Source organism: Cajanus cajan, chromosome 2 (genome assembly GCF_000230855.2).
Source record: "Cajanus cajan strain Asha chromosome 2, NIPB_CcT2T_4, whole genome shotgun sequence".
NCBI lineage: Eukaryota > Viridiplantae > Streptophyta > Magnoliopsida > Fabales > Fabaceae > Cajanus > Cajanus cajan.
In genome coordinates, this window is record NC_138518.1 from 60,202,041 (window position 1) to 60,220,756 (window position 18,716).

At 45.8% G+C, this 18,716-nt stretch overlaps 2 protein-coding genes across 2 annotated transcripts; both read left to right on the plus strand.

Moving 5' to 3' along the window:
• The first annotated feature begins 2,014 nt into the window (after positions 1 to 2,014).
• Positions 2,015 to 4,507, plus strand: LOC109788839 (uncharacterized). The gene has a single exon (XM_020347675.2). It carries the CDS (start codon positions 2,015 to 2,017, stop codon positions 4,505 to 4,507), a length of 2,493 nt encoding a protein of 830 aa, XP_020203264.2.
• Positions 4,508 to 13,639: 9,132 nt separating this feature from the next.
• Positions 13,640 to 14,490, plus strand: LOC145955101 (uncharacterized). Its single transcript, XM_083069801.1, has 2 exons — positions 13,640 to 14,365; positions 14,461 to 14,490. The coding sequence occupies exons 1-2, from the start codon at positions 13,640 to 13,642 to the stop codon at positions 14,488 to 14,490; spliced, it is 756 nt and encodes a 251-aa protein (XP_082925927.1).
• The last annotated feature ends 4,226 nt before the right edge of the window (positions 14,491 to 18,716 follow it).

Sequence of the window (18,716 nt, forward strand, 5' to 3'; positions counted from 1 at the left end):
GACTAGCGAAATAAAGGTCATACCGGGTTAATCACACCGGAACCCGAGGATTTCAGGCCCAAGGCCCAAAGCAATCCTAAATCACCTCAAGGTACGTGTATTATATATATGAGACTATTATTCGTGCAAACCCTAACTTTGGCATCGGAGTCTCTTTTGCAGGTACTTCCCCCATCTTGGAGCACCAATACATCATCAAAGGAGGCTCACCGATCTTACCCGGCGGATCAGCTCTACAGCAGATTTCCGGTAAGAACATTTGGCGCCCACCGTGGGGCTGATCAGACCGAGCTCTCATCGGCTACCCGCACGGTCCGTACCAGGAACCGTATCAGACGAGCACCTAAGCAAAATGAGCAATGAACATACAACTTCGGGAGACTCGACCCGCGTAACCAACTTGACAATCCTAAAGAGCGCAATCGCCCGCGCTCAAACCCAATGGCGATACCCCGATTGTCCCTACGACTCACCACTCGACCCCGGCAAGACAGTCCAGGACCGGGAAGGCCGGGGAGCAGGGCCTAGCCCCCCAAACCAATTAGTAAGCACAATTGCAGGCGGCTTCGCAGGGGGCGGCGCCAGCAGCTCGTCCCGGAAAAAACATCTACGTAAAATCAACCGCGTGCACCCCCCCACGCATACGGTACACCGAGACTCGCCCACCATATCTTTCACCAACGACGACTATGTCGGAATCAATCCAAATCAGGACGACCCCATGGTCGTGACAGTAACTCTAGCCAATTGGGAAGTTCACAGGACCCTGGTCGACCAGGGAAGCTCGGCCGGTGTCCTATACTGGCCAACATTCCTCAGGTTAGACATCCCCCACTCTCTCGTACAACCTCACACCGAACCTTTGGTCAGTTTTGCAGGAGCAACCATCCACCCCAAAGGATGAGTGGACTTGTTAACGACCTTCGGGACACTGCCGGCCTCCCGGCAGATCCTGGTTCGGTACCTACTGGTGGAGGCCAACTCCACCTATAACGCCATCATCGGCAGGTCAACCCTAAACCAACTCGGGGCGGTAGTGTCCACCCCGCATCTCACCATGAAATTTCTGGGACACGACGGAAAAGTCATCTCCATCAGAGCGAACCAGCAGGAAGCGCGACAATGCTACATAGGCAACTTAGAAACTGCCCCCCCAATCCGACAACTCAAAAGCGACTTCACTGTTCTAACCCGTGCTGAACACGAGGAAACCGCCGACCTCGATCCGAGATCCGACGCTCACGATGAGCGGCCCAGTCCCATCGATGAGCTCGACGATCTCCAAATCGGAAAGCTCCCCAGCCAAACAACAAAGATCAGCAAACAATTAGACCCCAAACTACGACAACAACTCTAGGAAGAAATCCTCAGGAATGCCGATCTCTTCGCTTGGTCCAGCGCTGACATGCCCGGCATAGATGCCAACTTCATCTGCCACAGGTTAGCGATACACAAAGAGGCCAAGCCGGTCGCACAGAGAAAAAGGAAGGTCGGCGGCGAAAGATGGGATGCCGTCATCATAGAGACGCAAAAACTGCTCGACGCCGGTTTCATCAGGGAAGTCAGGTACACTACCTGGCTGGCAAACTTAGTCCTAGTAAAGAAGAGCTCGGGAAAGTGGCGCATGTGCGTCGATTACACCGACCTCAACAGAGCATGTCCTAAGGACTCGTACCCCTTGCCGAGCATCGATAGGCTAGTCGACAGAGCATCCGGGCATGCCCTCCTCAGCTTCCTCGACGCCTATTCCGGGTACAACCAGATAATGATGTATCCACCGGATGAAGAGCACACGTCCTTCATCACTGATCGCGCCAACTACTATTACCGGGTGATGCCCTTCGGCCTCAAGAACGTAGGGGCAACCTACCAGCGACTGATGGACAAAGTTTTCCACCACCAAATCGGGCGGAACATGGAGGTCTATGTGGACGACATGGTGGTAAAAACCATCTCGGCACCGGACCACGCCTCTGATCTTGCCGAGATGTTCGCCTAGATCAGAAAACACAACATGCGTCTCAACCCGGAAAAATGCGTCTTTGATGTCCGGGGAGGAAGGTTTCTTGGCTTCATGATCACCAGCAGAGGAATCGAAGCCAATCCCGAGAAGTGCGAGGCCATCATACACATGCAAAGCCCACAAACGGTGAAGAAGGTGCAACGCCTGGCTGGGCGACTGGTCTCACTGTCCCGGTTTATCCCCAAACTTGCGGAGAAGGCGGGACCAATTTTCACCCTGTTAAAGAAACCAAAAGACTTCTCGTGGACTGACCAGTGTGAAGCAGTTTTCCAAAGCTTCAAAAATTTCCTCACAACCCCACCAATCTTGCAAAGGCCGGATCACAACACCGACCTCCTTCTTTACCTGGCAGTAGCAGAAGGCGCCATCAGCGCCGTCATTGTACAAGAGCATCAGAAGGCGCAAACCCCAATCTACTTCATCAGTCGGGTCCTCCAAGACGCAGAAAGAAGGTACCAAATGGTTGAAAAGCTGGCATTGGCACTGGTCACTACAGCCCGGCGACTCCGAATGTACTTCCAAAGCCACCAGGTGGTAGTTAAAACCGACTACCCCATCAAACAAATCCTGCGAAAGCCTGAGCTTGCCGGACGCATGATTGCCTGGTCAATAGAACTGTCAGAGTTTGAAATCCGGTACGAAAGCCGCGGACCTCTAAAAGCCCAATGTTTAGCCGACTTCGTAGCTGAGCTCACGCCGACCACCACAGAAGAACCCCGAGCATGGACCCTCCATGTAGACGGATCCTCCAACTGTAAAGGAGGAGGTGCAGGCGTCATCCTGGAAGGACCAAACCAAATCACTGTGGAACAATCCCTCCAGTTCGGGTTCAAAGCAACTAATAACCAGGCAGAGTACGAAGCTCTCCTCGCCGGACTACGATTAGCCCGGGACCTCGGGGCTCGAAGAGTAAGCTGCAACAGCGATTCCAAACTCATGGTAGAACAGCTCAATGGAACCTACCAAGCAAAGGACGTCCTCCTACAGAGATACTTTCATACCGCAGCCCAACAGATCTCGTCTTTCAATGATTTCTCCATAAAACATGTACCGCGAGAGCAGAACAGCAGAGCAGACCTACTGTCAAAACTCGCCAGTACCAAAAAGCCCGGGCAACACCGAACCATTATCCAGGAAACCTTGCACTCACCCAACTTGGATGATAAAACTGTCAATGTCAACGACAGCGAGGAGCTAGGATGGATGACAAACATATGGAACTACCTAAAAGATGGCGCCCTGCCTACAGATAAGGATGAGGCAAGGAAGGTGAGAATGCGATCAGCAAAGTTCACCATCATCGACGGTGAGCTATTCAAACGCGGGATTTCCACCCCACTGCTCAAATGTTTGACCATGTCTCAAGCAGCCTATGTTGTCAAGGAAATTCATCACGGAGTATGCGGAATGCACTCCGGAGCTCGCTCGATGGCAGCCAGGGTACTCCGAGCTGGATACTACTGGCCCACCTTAAAGTCAAATTGCCAGGACTACATCCAGAAATGCAAAGAGTGCCAGCAGTTTGGCAACGCGCATCGGCAGCCCCCCGAGGCTCTTCACCACATGTTGGCAGCATGGCCTTTCTCCCAGTGGGGAATGGACATCCTTGGGCCTTTCCCCCCCGCGAAGGGTCAGTTAAAGTTCCTCCTGGTGGCAATCGACTACTTCACCAAGTGGATCGAGGCGTGCCCACTTGCCAAGATCACCACGGAAAACGTGCGAAAGTTCACATGGAGAAACATTGTTTGCAGATTCAGAATTCCCCACACCATTATCACTGACAACGGGCGGCAGTTCATCGCAGAAGAATTTGAAGTCTTCCTCCAAGAACTCGGAATCAAGCACTTGCCGACCTCGGTGGAGCACCCCCAAACCAACGCCCAGGCCGAAGCAGCCAATAAGGTCATCCTCTGGGAACTCAAGAAACGGCTAGGGAACGCAAAAGGGGAGTGGCCCGACATGCTTCCCAGCATCCTCTGGGCATACCACTGCACCCCACAGTCAACCACGCAAGAAACACCTTACAGACTAACTTATGGAGCTGACGCAATGATCCCGGTAGAGGTCGGACAAACATCCCACCGACGCCAAGTCTTCCACAATGAACAAAATAACCACGAGCTAGCAACGGACCTCGACCTGCTAGACAAACTCCGAGACGAAGCCCAAATCCACGCAGAAGCATGCAAACTCCGGGCCGCCTGGCGATACAACTCCCGGGTGAAACCCCGGTCTTTTCGGGAAGGCGACCTGGTATGGCAGCTACTCGGAGAAGCACGGAAGGACACGTCATACGGGAAGCTCGCACCCACTTGGGGCGGCCCATTCCGAGTCGTAGAAAACCTGGAAAACGGAGCCTACCGTCTAGAGGAGCTCAGTGGGAAGCCCATTCCACGACCTGGAACGCTACCTACCTCAAATTTTACTTCAGTAAAACTTTGTACAAATAGACGGTGCACTCTTTTCCTACCTCAGACACACTAACTGAGAAGGGTTTTTAACGAGGCACATGACTTTCATCAAATAAAATGATTCGTTTCTTTTATATACTTGAAATCCCTTACGACGCTATTACCCGGTTACTCAAATAGAGGTCGAGAACGAACCTCACTTCATTCAAATAGAGGTCGAGAACGAACCCCACTTCATTCAAATAGAGGTCGAGAACGAACCTCACTTTGTTCAAATAGAGGTCGAGAACGAACCTCACTTCATTCAAATAGAGGTCGAGAACGGACCTCACTTCATTCAAATAAAGGTCAAGAACGAACCTCACTTCGTTCAAATAGAGGTCGAGAACGAACCTCACTTCGTTCAAATAGAGGTCGAGAAAGAACCTCAGGTCGAGAACGAACCTCACTTCACTCAAATAGAGGTCAAAAACGAACCTCACGTCACCCAAATGGAGGCCAAAAATGAACCCCACTTTACTCAAACAAAGGTCGGAAACGAACCCCATCTTACCCCGTCACAAGACAAAAAGAAACCTCAGTATTAACGGTTGCACATAAACCTCGCCACCAAAAACACAGGGCAAAAAGCCGATCGGAACTTTGTTATAGCAAAAATCAGGGTGGAAATAACAACACCTAAAACAAAACTTGCATAACTGAGAAGTATAATTCATAAGACAGTCAGAAATAGGAAATACAAAAAGTATCCTATACAGAGGCATTGTCACTAGAACTCTCCTCAATGTCATGCTCCCGGACTAACCGCCCGAAGCGGACAACCTTCTCCAAATGCATCCCGGAAAAGTCGAACCCCGGCGCAAGGAGCTGGGCCTGCCGGGCCGCCTTGAGGAAGCCTCTCTTATGTTCCACCACGATTGAGCGCTCGACTTCCTCGAGCCTCTTCCTCAACGCTGCATTCTCGGCCTCTAGAGCCGAAAGACTCTCCCTCTAATGGACCACCTCTGCCTCCTTCGTACGGAGGACCACCTCGTCGCAAAGACGTTCCTCAGATACGGACGCCAGTTCACCCTTCCAAAAGGATACCTCCTCCTCCAGAGAGTGAACCTGGCTAGCATAAGCCTCGTTAGAACGGACAGCCGCCTCTAACGACCCCCGGGCTTCGGCAACATCCCTCTGCACCGCCTGAAGCTTGATCCCCTGCAGCTTCGCCTCAGACAGAGTGGCAGCCAGAACCTTATTCTCCTCCATCAAGGGCTGCACCTGGCCCTTCAACCTTGATAACTCCTCCTGCTGCCGGGACCATTTGCACTTCCAATAATCCACAATGGTCGTGCCCCTCTGCAAAAAGATCTGGGCAGCGTCGAAACTTGCCACGGGCCTGGCAGATTCAAACATCACCTGATCGGCCGCACTCAAGGAGCCCTGCGAAAAAAACTTCTCAGGCGTCAACGAGACACTCCACCAAGAGTCGATACCCTCCGACGCACTCAGGTGCTCCAACCGTGTTGGCGCACCCTCCTGCGCATAACGATACGCAAGGTAGGGACGCTTGGGCGGCCCCCTCGTCGCAGACACAGGAGCCGGATCCCCAGAACCAGAGCCCTCACCACGACGACCGGGGGAGGAGGAGGAGGCCGCCGGCCCAACCGCTGGCCTGGTCACCGGGACGCTAACCCCCACCACCGGTGACCTTCGACCATCAGAAACCCCTGCGGTCCTTCTCGCCTACAAAAAATATAAAAATTTCACCAACTAAACAAGAGGAACAGCAAAGTAGTAAATCACAGCCACACGCTGCCCACCTCAACAACAGGAGTGAGCCGCCCAATGGTTGGAATCTCCGCTTCAGGAACCACACCGGCCCGGCCTACGGCCCGGGAAGTCGACCCAACGACAGCCTCCACCTGCGAGGAACGATACCAAATCCGAAATATTAAGCAAAACCATGTAAAGGAAAAGCTAACAAGGTGACAGATAATCCTTACCCCTCGTCCGGCAGCCTGCACAAGCACTCCAGTAGAAGGGCGGAGGGGCTCGACATCTGGTTCCGCCACCCGAGCTCCCCCCTCCGTTAGAGAGGTACCAACTGAGCCCGCCGCCTCGGCACCGGTGGCCCCTGCATCAACCCCCTCCGCCTCGTGAGGGGCAGCGACTCCCACGGTCTCTGCCGGGACCCTTTTCCTCTTCCGGTTCATCTTCAGGGGGGAAACATCCTCCTCTCCCTGAGCTTTAAGATCCTCAAGCCCGGCCACACGATAGCCATAGTGCTGTTTCCAGCCACGCCACAGGTCCCTTCCCACAATACCTAAGTACAGAAATCAGAACACATCAGCGGGCATAAAACCCCAACAGCTAAACGAAAACAACAAAATACGCACCCTCCAAGTCTCTCTCCCTGTGCGCCGAACGCTCGAGCGACAGGATGAGCTTGCAGTCCAGCGGACGAGGAAGCGCCTTCAAAGCTTCAACAGCAGCCGTCTCCGACGGCGTTAACTTCGATGGATCCACCCCATGAAACCCAACAGGGTCATGGCACCAGTAGAAGGGAAACCTTGGCAGCCCTCCAAAGTAGAATCCTCCGTCCTCCGAAGGGTTGACACCCACAAGAGTAACCCAGAAAAATTCCTGCCTGTAATTTTTATATGACGGGGAGTAGGGGGTAAACAGACCCCCCTCCTTACCTCCATTCAGAGACAGGGTCCCGTACGTAGGACCACCCGCCTTCAACTGGTAAAAATAAAGGAAGACCGGCAGGGATACCTCCATCCCTAGAACTCCGCTCAGGATCTCGAACGCCCTCAAAAAGCCCCAGCTGTTGGGATGCAGCTGACTGGGGGCCGCATTAATATAGTTCAAAAAATCACATTCGAACTGCGTAAAGGGAAGGCAAACATCCAAATCTCTGAAAAAGCTCTCATATACATAAAATGAGGGGAAATCAGCAGACCTCTTCATGTACACACCCTCGCCAGCCGAACAAGGCTCCAATCGGATCTTCTGAGAGACGGAGGGGTCACAAATCCTGTACGTCTCCCACAACGCATCGACTTCCAGGCTCGAGTCGAAGACACTCGCAAACCTGGCCATTTCGCGTTTTGCCCACTCATAACTAGGAATGCCCAGCTCTGAGTCTCCAGACGGAGGTACCCCTTTTGCCTCAGCGGCGACCACCGCCTTGCCACGTACCCTACCCCTAGCAGGGGCAGAAGACTTGCCGCCATAACCACCAGCCATCAAGAAAACACAAAGAAAATGTCAGAAAATAGAAACGAGGGGCAAGCAGAGACGAGACGTGAGCAAGAAGCTGAAAGACAGAAAAAGAGTAAAGTGAAAAGGGCAAAGGCGCGAGAAAAGGAAAAGTCTCTCCCCGAAATTCAAAACTGCCAGGCCACGTGTCGACCAAGGGACACGCCTGAAAAAACATTAAATACAAGCCATCAATCGCATAACCGCCACCTCCTCTAGTGCGCCGCCCGCACGTTTCAGAAGTGAATAGCCACGCCACGTGGCGAAGCTCCAGTTAATGCACGCACTAAGTCACTCCCTCTCTAGCAAGCCCGGTCTTAACTCCTCAACCTACGGCTCTCGGAGCTCGGGGGCTAGTGTACTGACCGCATTCCGCATCCGGGCTCTGAGCCCGGACTAGCGAAATAAAGGTCATACCGGGCTAATCACACCGGAACCCGGGGATCTCAGGCCCAAGGCCCAAAGCAACCCTAAATCACCTCAAGGTACGTGTATTATATATATGAGACTATTATTCGTGCAAACCCTAACTTTGGCATCGGAGTCTCTTTTGCAGGTACCTCCCCCATCTTGGAGCACCAATACATCATCAAAGGAGACTCACTGATCTTATCCGGCGGATCAGCTCTACAGCAGATTTCCGGTAAGAACAATTTGTATTTTTTATATTTGTTTCTAATTTAAATTTATTATTTTTAAAAATTAATTATCAATAACTAAAAATAATATTCTCATAAATTTAAAATATAATTTATTTGTTAAAAAGTTTTCTGTTTCAATAAATTTTAAACATAATACAATTTATATATTTAAATATAATAGTTATATGTATATATAATTTATTATAAATTTTAACTATATAAAATAATATATATATATATATATATATATATATATATATATATATATATAACTTGTGTAACATACGTTAAAATATTAATTATTCAACGTAAAAAGATTATGATTTTTTTTAATGTATTTTATTTACATTATATAATTCTCTCTTATGAGTTTGTTGGATAAGATATTTGAAGGATAAGCAAGCTTCTTTAACTAGCTTCTTATAAGTTTGTTTAACTAAAATAAATTCGTTTGGTTGACAGGTTAATTTTAAGAACTTATTTCCATGAATTAATTAAAATAATTTATAACTTATAAGTTATTAGCTTCTTTTTCTCTTTCCGTTTTTATCATCATTAATTTACTCAAAATTATTTATTATTATTTTAATTTAAAAACTTTTTTGTATATATTTTAATATCTCTCTTTTTATTAAATGAATATGTGTTATTTTTCATTAATCAACAATGCACAAACTAATTTTATCAAATTCTTTTAACTTAATCATTTAGTTTATAAACTTTAAACTTCCAATTTTCTAATTTATAACTTACAACCAAATTCAATGTTTTCTAATAAGCCCCATTATTATTATTATTATTATTATTATTATTATTATTATTATTATTATTATTTTATTTTTTTTGAGAAATAATTAAGGCGTCTACGCAACACCAACTCTTTAATACAAAGGGGATAAGACATGATTCAGCAAAAGAAAATTAAATCTACCTCTTCCATTCCTTTATGATTCAAAGGAAAAGTGAAACATTATTATTGGAGTGAAATTGTTGGTTCTCAAAGGATTGCACCTTAAAATACTGCGTTAAAAAGCCTACAAGTGGATAGGGTGGACCCCTAATTTTTTTTTGTTCCCTTATTTTTGGGACGACAGAACCATATATCCTGATATCCAACATACGAAAAAGACATATATGAAAAATTGGAGTGAAATTGTTGATTCATAAAATCCTATGCTGAAAAGTCTTAAAAGAATGTGAGGTCCATTCGACCTTATTCTATTTTGATTACATCACCGATAGACGAGGGATCTTAAACATGTTCTCAAAGATTAAAATATAAAATTTGTAAAACTAAATACTTTATTTTAATTATATCATTGACTAAGGGCAACGTAAAATCTAAAAAAAAAAAAGGAAAAAAAAAGCCTTTAAAGGAAAACTAAAAGGGCACTTCCATTCCATCTTAATTTTTTGGTGACAACCGCAGAACTGACAGAAGACTCAAAATACAAAAAGCAAGATGCTTTGACTTACAGGGAAGGAAGGCTGATCTACCATAATAAATTAAAAAAATAAAAATTATAAAAATAAATTAATAAAAAATTATTTACTAAATTAAATAATTTTGGCCACATCAAAATTGGAGAAAAGAAAAAAGCTTCAATGAAGGAAATGATTTCTAAAAAAACAATAGTGGAACAGAGAGGGAAGAGTAACAGAAAACAACAGAGTAAAATTATATATGCTTTGAACTACCTTAAAACTTTGTATTCCATTCATCATTCTTGTAAATACTTGAGGAAAATATTGATTTAAGTTTTAAGATTTCACCGCCAGAGTTTAAAATACCAACAATAGATAACCATTGGATTGTTACTAGAGCTTAAAGATCATTCATCATTACCATGAAATCCACCAAAGGAGTTGCTAGAAACCTAACTCTTTGCTCTAAGTCACGGCACAAATCACAAATCACAAATACCTCTAGAAAAACAAAATTCATGATCTTAACGTTTTTCTAATCCATAAAAATTAAATTTGATGCTTACATTGACTCAAGCATATTCATATCACTCAGTCAACTGAGTAAATTCACGATACAATCTTAATGCATATATATGTTTAAATGTTCGTATAAAAAAGACATATATTCCATTAGGAAAATGCTTGATAACATCTTGTAGCAAGTGGCACAATTATAGACAAGTACACATAATAATTGGAGATTGGATCAAGTATAATCTATTAATTGTGGAAATTATACCGTATAGCATTTTTTTTAACATATTTATCTATAAATTAATGGTAAAGATTACTAACAAACAAAAGTTAGGGTTATATTCATTTTATAATTTACGTTATTAAAATTTGATATATTCATAGCATATATCAATATTCTATACCAATGAATTTTTAATTAATATTATATACCAAAAGTATGTATAAGTTCACAATGTCAATATTAATTATTTAATTTTTATTAGACAAATATCAAGCCAATGATTTAATGTATGTTTAGATATCAATTTGAGATTACATTTAATGAAAAAAAAATACATATTCTAATGTAGAAAATATAAAAGTTTATGAATGTAATTTTTTTTTAACCTCAGTTGAATTGAACTCAACTACTTTTTAAATACACTTTTATGTCACGACTGTGAGACCCCCCTCCCGTGGTTCTTTCTTTCTCCCCCCCGACACTCTCCACTCACTCTTTGGCTGAATCACCTTCCACTTCCATATCTCTTTCTCATTTTTCCTTCCTCACTCTTTCCATTCTTGCCTTGGAACCGTAGGTGCTGCTGCTGAGTAAGGACTCAGATTTTCGTTCAAGCTCTTCTCCGTTCTTCCCCGTCTTAGCTTTCTCCTTCCTGGAACTCAGACCATTGGACGGAGGTAAGGGAAGCTAGTGTTCTTTTGGTTCTACTTGGCTAAAAACGAGTTCTTTGAGCTCTTTTGCTGCTGATGATGATGACTAAGGCCTGTTTGAGTTGCTGAAAAATGGAAGTCTTGGGGGTTTTGTGGTTTTGAGTCAAAAGTTTGGAATTTTCTTTGATTTGTGGTTGCATGCATTTAAAGTTGGTATCTTTGAACTCCTTGATGAAAATGTGACATTTTGGTTGGATTGCATGTGAATTTTCTGTGAAGAATTGCATGTTTATTGAGGATTTGAGTGAAAACGGAGGTGAAATCCATGGAATTTTCGAAAGATCTGAAACCTACAGCTATAGCCGTGGAATCACAGCTATAGCCGTGGATTTGCAGCCATGGGTGGAAGGGAAAACTGATCTGGCCGAGAGTTGCAGCTAAAGCGCTGGATTGAGCGCTGCAGCGCTGGGCCTAGATGACCGAATTTGGTCTCAAAGTCTTCATGGAAGTTGTAGCCTTGGATGTTATCTTTCCAATGGCGCTGGAATCACCCAAAAAGGAGTTCTAGAACTCCAGATATGGCCGTTTTAGTGAAGAGGGGTCAAGCTGCCAGCATTACTTGTAGCTGTTGCGGTTTTTGGATTTTTTAACAAGGTAGATGAAGGATTTGAGACTTGGTGTCTTCATGAGAGTTGTAGGAAATTTTATTATCTTTCATATGAGATAAGGATGAGCATGGTAGGAGTAGTATAACTCCCGATGCGCTATTTGTTGTGATGGTTGCCCTTTCACATTTAGTGATTTGGTTAAGTGGAAAGTTGTTTTAGGTACTTAGGTGTACTCTTGTTGTTGGGTGAGTAATTTGACAAGATAGATGAGTTGTAAACAAGATGGTTGGGTCAGATTAGATGTTGTTTATGTTGATTTAAGCTGATAAAATGATGAACATGTTTAGCTGTACTAGATGTATACTGTTGGGTTGAAATATATGTAATTAGTAAACCTGTTGAATGGTTGTGCCGTGTTGTACCATGTTGAGCTGTGTTATGCCATACTATACTATGCCAAATAGTGTGGTACTGTAGCCGTTAAGTCGGTGCTGTTGTTTGCCACATACGTGGTGCTGTAATAACCGCTAGCTGGTGCTGATGTGTGCCTAAGTGAGAGGCCATTCTAACCACTTGAAGTGGTGTTGTTGTTGTGCTGTTGCTGCTACTAAGCAGTGTTGATGTAACCGCATCGCGGTGCTGATGTTGTTGAGCAGTATGAGTTGTGCAGATGTGCTGATAATTATAGCGATGAATTTAATTACCTTATTATGCCTTTGCTGATATGTTTGATTAAAGAATACTAGCTTACCCTTTGTTGTTTTCCATGTTGTTGGACTGCGATGATCATACTATGTATGGGAGCAGAACAGGAATAGGTGGGCGTCCTGGGATGAGTCTCCGGTGGACCTTGGAGCTGTTTTGCTTGTGTGGATATTTTGATTGTAGCTACTTGGGATAGTAGCATTTGGTTGTAATTTTCTTTGGTGCACTTTAACCCTAGTCAGACCAGAACTTAGTATATTATATATTCTAGATCCTATATTTATATACTTGTTCTATCTGTCTGGAGTTTCTAGTGTGCGATGCCGTGTGTAGTGACTAGCCGGGTCGTTACACTTTAGTGGTATCAGAGCAGTTCGAGTCTAGTGGACACTCTTTGGGGGTGATCCCTTTAGGCTTTTTGCTGTGTTAACTCTGTGCTGTGTTATTTTGTTGTGATGTCTGCTGTGCTGAAACTGCTGTGATGAATTGTTGTGATGTCAATTGGCTGAAACTGTTGTGCTGAGATTGCTGTGATAAACTGTTGTGTGGTTGATTGATGTGTGGTTTAGCTATTGTTTACTAAGGCTACTGTTATTTTTGTAGAAGATGACTAGGACCAATGAGCAGATAGCCCGTGCCCTAGAGATGTTGGCCATGGCTATGCAACAGCAAAATGCCTATTTTGCTAGGATAGAGGCTGAGAGGGCTGCAGCTGGTGCAGCAAGACCTGCAGGGTCACAGGAGAGTCGAGATCTTGCTGAGTTTCGAAAGTGTAACCCTCCACAGTTTGCAGGAGATGGGGATTCAGAGGTAGCTGATCGCTGGATCCGTGAGCTGGAAAAGATTTTTACTGTTTTGGGATGTCCTCCAGAGAGGAGGTTAGCATATGCTGTGTACATGCTTGTGGGAGAGGCTGAGCATTGGTGGAGAGGCACCTATCAGATGCTTGTTGCTAGAGGAGTCACAGTTGATTGGGAATGCTTCCAGACGACATTTATGGAGAAGTATTTTCCGGAAAGCGTGAGGCATACCAAGGAGGCAGAGTTTATGCGACTGCATCAGGGAGGAACGACAGTTTCGGAGTATGCGATAAAATTCGAGCACCTGGCCCGATTTTATTCGCAAAGTATGCCTGAGGCTTGGAAATGCAGGAAATTTGCAGATGGATTGAGATATGAGCTGAAGAGGATGGTGGTGCCTATGGCCATCACCGAGTTCCCCGCCTTGGTAGAGAAGGCGAAAGTGGTAGAACAATTGGAGGGTGGTAATCGTATTATGAGGACTGTAGGTGGACCATCTGGGTCCAAGAGGGGCGAGAGTCAGAGGAAGCCGTATGATAGGCCTCAATCACAACAAGGGGGTCCTGCCAGCAGGCAATCTTCCAGTACTGCTAGTGGAGGTAGACAGAGGGGAGGTGCCACTCTGAGATGTTTCAGGTGTGCTGGATCCCATTTTGTCAGGGACTGTCCGTACACGGAGAGCCGTTGCTTCAGATGCCATCAGATGGGCCACGAGTCGGCCAACTGTCCTGCTAGGGGCAGACCAGACAGGAGTACTCAGAGGAGTGATGTGCAGAGAACTGATACTCAGAGGAGTAGTGCACAGAGAGCTGATACACAGAGGAGTGACAGACCCACTACTGCTGGTAGGGTATTTGCTTTGACTGGTGCTGAGGCTTTGACTTCTTCTGATCTTGTGAAAGGGAAGGGCAAAGCTGCTGGTAAGGATGTGATGATTCTCTTTGACTCTGGTGCTACGCATTCATTTATATCTTATGCTTGTGCTGCTATGCTGGGTGTACCTGTATGTGATATGGGGTTAAGACTGCTAGTGTCTACACCCGCTTCTGCTTCTGTGATTGCTTCTAAATTGTGCGTTGGGTGTCCGGTTGTGGTGAATGAGAAGAAGTACAAGGTGAACCTGATTTGTTTACCTTTGGTGGATATTGACATAATCTTAGGGATGGATTGGTTGTCTGCCAATCGCATTCTTATAGATTGTGCCAATAGGAGGTTGATTTTTCCTCAAGCAGAGGATGAGCTGTTGATCTCAACCAGCCAGGCTGAGTCCTTGCTGAGAGATGGAGCAGAATGTTGTCTTCTGCTTGCTGCCATGAGTGTGGAGACCGAGAGGGTCTTAGCTGATATCGATGTGGTGAGGGAGTATGTCGAGGTGTTCCCTGATGAGGTGCCTGGGTTGCCTCCTGTTAGGGAGATGGAGTTCAGCATTGACTTGGTTCCAGGTGCGGGACCAGTGTCAGTAGCTCCCTATAGGATGGCTTCTGCGGAGCTGGCCGAGCTGAAGGATCAGCTGGAGGACTTATTGGAGAAGCAGTTGGTGCGGCCGAGCGTTTCACCGTGGGGTGCTCCGGTGTTACTAGTAAAGAAGAAGGATGGAGGTAATCGGTTGTGTGTGGATTACCGGCAGTTGAACAAGTTGACCATTAAGAACAAATACCCACTTCCTCGGATAGATGACCTGATGGATCAACTGAGGGGAGCATCGGTGTTTTCCAAGATTGACTTGAGGTCGGGCTATCACCAGATTAGGGTGAGGGAGAGTGACATACCGAAGACTGCTTTCAGAACTAGGTATGGTCACTATGAGTATGTCGTGATGCCGTTTGGTGTGACCAACGCCCCTGCTGTGTTCATGGACTACATGAACAGAATCTTTCGGCCGTTCTTGGATAAATTCGTAGTGGTGTTCATTGATGATATCTTGATTTATTCAAGGACCCCGGAGGAACATGGAGAGCACTTGAGGACTGTGTTGGAGATTTTGAAAGCGAAGCAGCTGTATGCTAAACTTTCAAAGTGTGAGTTCTGGTTGGATGAGGTGAAGTTCTTGGGCCACGTGATTTCGGCTGAGGGGATTGTTGTTGATCCGACCAAGGTGGAGTCTGTGTTGCAGTGGGAGCGCCCAAGAACTGTCACTGATATCAGGAGTTTTGTGGGTTTAGCGGGTTACTATCGAAGGTTCATTGAAGGATTCTCTAAGATAGTAGCGCCTCTGACCCAGCTGACCAGGAAGGAACAGCCATTCATTTGGACTGATGCATGTGAGCAGAGTTTTGTTGAGCTGAAGAGGAGGTTAACTACTTCTCCTGTGTTGGTGCTACCGGATTCTGGTGAACCTTTTGATGTATACTGTGATGCTTCTCACCAGGGTCTAGGTTGTGTATTGATGCAAAATGGGAGAGTGGTGGCGTATGCTTCAAGGCAACTGAAGACTCATGAGAGGAACTATCCCACTCATGATCTGGAGTTAGCAGCTGTGGTGTTTGCCTTAAAGACTTGGAGGCATTACTTGTATGGAGCTCGATTCAGTGTCTTCAGTGATCACAAAAGTCTGAAGTATCTGTTTGATCAGAAGGAGCTGAACATGAGACAGAGGCGGTGGATGGAGTTTCTGAAGGATTTTGATTTTCAGTTGGTGTATCATCCAGGCAAGGCCAATGTGGTGGCAGATGCGCTGAGTAGGAAATCCATCCACATGTCAAGTATGATGATTAGAGAGCTGGAGTTGGTTGAGAAATTCAGAGATTTGAATCTCTGTGTGGAGTTAGCTCAGGATCACATTAGTTGTGGGACAGTTACCATAACTAATGAGTTCTTGAGGCAGGTTGGACTTAAGCAGTTGCAAGACGCCAGACTGGTGAAGCTTCTTGGGATGTTGGGTACCGATAAAGCTGTAGGCTTTGAGCTGGGAGAGGATGGGATCTTAAGGTTCAGAGGCAGGATTTGCCTACCTCAGGATGCTGAGCTGAGGAGAGCTGTGCTAGAGGAAGGTCACAAGAGCAAACTTAGCATACATCCAGGTATGACTAAGATGTACCAAGACCTCAAGAAGACTTTCTGGTGGTCTGGTATGAAGAGAGAGATAGCTGAGTATGTAGCGGCCTGTTTGACCTGTCAGAAGGCAAAGGTTGAACATCAAAAGCCTAGTGGGTTAATGCAACAGATTGAGACTCCCGAGTGGAAATGGGATAGCATTACTATGGATTTCATCGTGGGGTTGCCTAGGTCATCTAGGAATAGTGATGCTATCTGGGTGATTGTTGATCGGTTAACTAAGTGCGCGCATTTCTTACCTGTCAACATTAAGTGGTCCTTGGAGAAACTGACACAGCTGTATGTAAAGGAGATTGTGCGGTTGCACGGGGTGCCTTCTAGTATCATTTCAGACCGAGACCCGAGGTTCACTTCCAGATTTTGGCAGAGTCTACATCGAGCCCTAGGCACGAAGCTGAAGCTGAGTTCTGCTTATCACCCTCAGACAGATGGTCAGTCGGAGAGGACAATCCAGTCCTTGGAAGATTTGTTGAGGGCTTGTGTGTTGGATCACTTGGGTAGCTGGGAGGAGGTCCTACCGCTGGTGGAGTTTACTTACAACAACAGCTTTCATGCTAGTATTGGTATGGCGCCATTTGAAGCCTTGTATGGTAGGAGATGTAGGACTCCTCTGTGTTGGTATCAGGATGGTGAGTCAGTGATTGTGGGACCAGAGCTGATCCTACAAACCACTGAAAAGGTGAAGATGATTCAAGATAAGATGAGGACTGCTCAGAGCAGGCAGAAATCATATGCGGACAAAAGGCGTAAAACCTTTGGAGTTTGCTGAGGGGGAGCATGTGTTTCTAAAGGTGACTCCGACTTCTGGTGTGGGCAGAGCGTTGAGGGCAAGAAAGTTAACACCAAGATTTGTGGGTCCCTATCAGATAATACAGCGTGTGGGACCGGTTGCTTATCGGTTGGCTTTGCCACCGTCTCTTTCAAACCTACACGATGTATTTCATGTATCCCAACTGAGGAAGTACGTGCATGATCCAAGTCATGTGGTGGAGCTGGACGATGTACAAGTAAGGGAGAACCTGACATTTAAAAAGCTGCCAGTAGCTGTGATAGATCATAAGCTGAAAGAGCTGAGGGGCAAGTCCATTCCTCTGGTAAAGGTGTTGTGGGATGCATCTACTGGTGAGGCTACTTGGGAAGTTGAGCAGCAGTGCCGAGAGCAGTATCCGTTTCTTTTCCCTAGTAAGTCTGTTTTCGGGGACGAAAACTCCTGTTGTTGGGGAGGTTGTGAGACCCCCCTCCCGTGGTTCTTTCTTTCTCCCCCCCGACACTCTCCACTCACTCTTTGGCTGAATCACCTTCTACTTCCATATCTCTTTCTCATTTTTCCTTCCTCACTCTTTCCATTCTTGCCTTGGAACCGTAGGTGCTGCTGCTGAGTAAGGACTCAGATTTTCGTTCAAGCTCTTCTCCGTTCTTCCCCGTCTTAGCTTTCTCCTTCCTGGAACTCAGACCATTGGACGGAGGTAAGGGAAGCTAGTGTTCTTTTGGTTCTACTTGGCTAAAAACGAGTTCTTTGAGCTCTTTTGCTGCTGATGATGATGACTAAGGCCTGTTTGAGTTGCTGAAAAATGGAAGTCTTGGGGGTTTTGTGGTTTTGAGTCAAAAGTTTGGAATTTTCTTTGATTTGTGGTTGCATGCATTTAAAGTTGGTATCTTTGAACTCCTTGATGAAAATGTGACATTTTGGTTGGATTGCATGTGAATTTTCTGTGAAGAATTGCATGTTTATTGAGGATTTGAGTGAAAACGGAGGTGAAATCCATGGAATTTTCGAAAGATCTGAAACCTACAGCTATAGCCGTGGAATCACAGCTATAGCCGTGGATTTGCAGCCATGGGTGGAAGGGAAAACTGATCTGGCCGAGAGTTGCAGCTAAAGCGCTGGATTGAGCACTGCAGCGCTGGGCCTAGATGACCGAATTTGGTCTCAAAGTCTTCATGGAAGTTGTAGCTTTGGATGTTATCTTTCCAATGGCGCTGGAATCACCCAAAAAGGAGTTCTAGAACTCCAGATATGGCCGTTTTAGTGAAGAGGGGTCAAGCTGCCAGCATTACTTGTAGCTGTTGCGGTTTTTGGATTTTTTAACAAGGTAGATGAAGGATTTGAGACTTGGTGTCTTCATGAGAGTTGTAGGAAATTTTATTATCTTTCATATGAGATAAGGATGAGCATGGTAGGAGTAGTATAACTCCCGATGCGCTGTTTGTTGTGATGGTTGCCCTTTCACATTTAGTGATTTGGTTAAGTGGAAAGTTGTTTTAGGTACTTAGGTGTACTCTTGTTGTTGGGTGAGTAATTTGACAAGATAGATGAGTTGTAAACAAGATGGTTGGGTCAGATTAGATGTTGTTTATGTTGATTTAAGCTGATAAAATGATGAACATGTTTAGCTGTACTAGATGTATAC

What these genes read in the sequence shown, in the direction of transcription:
- LOC109788839 (XM_020347675.2), top strand. Translation starts at nt 2,015, where the DNA reads ATGCGTCTCAACCCGGAAAAATGCGTCTTTGATGTCCGGGGAGGAAGG.
- LOC145955101 (XM_083069801.1), top strand. Translation starts at nt 13,640, where the DNA reads ATGGTGGTGCCTATGGCCATCACCGAGTTCCCCGCCTTGGTAGAGAAG. An exon ending in TGAATGAGAAGAAGTACAAG is followed by an intron (nt 14,366 to 14,460) that starts GTGAACCTGATT and finishes TTGTGCCAATAG; the next exon opens with GAGGTTGATTTTTCCTCAAG.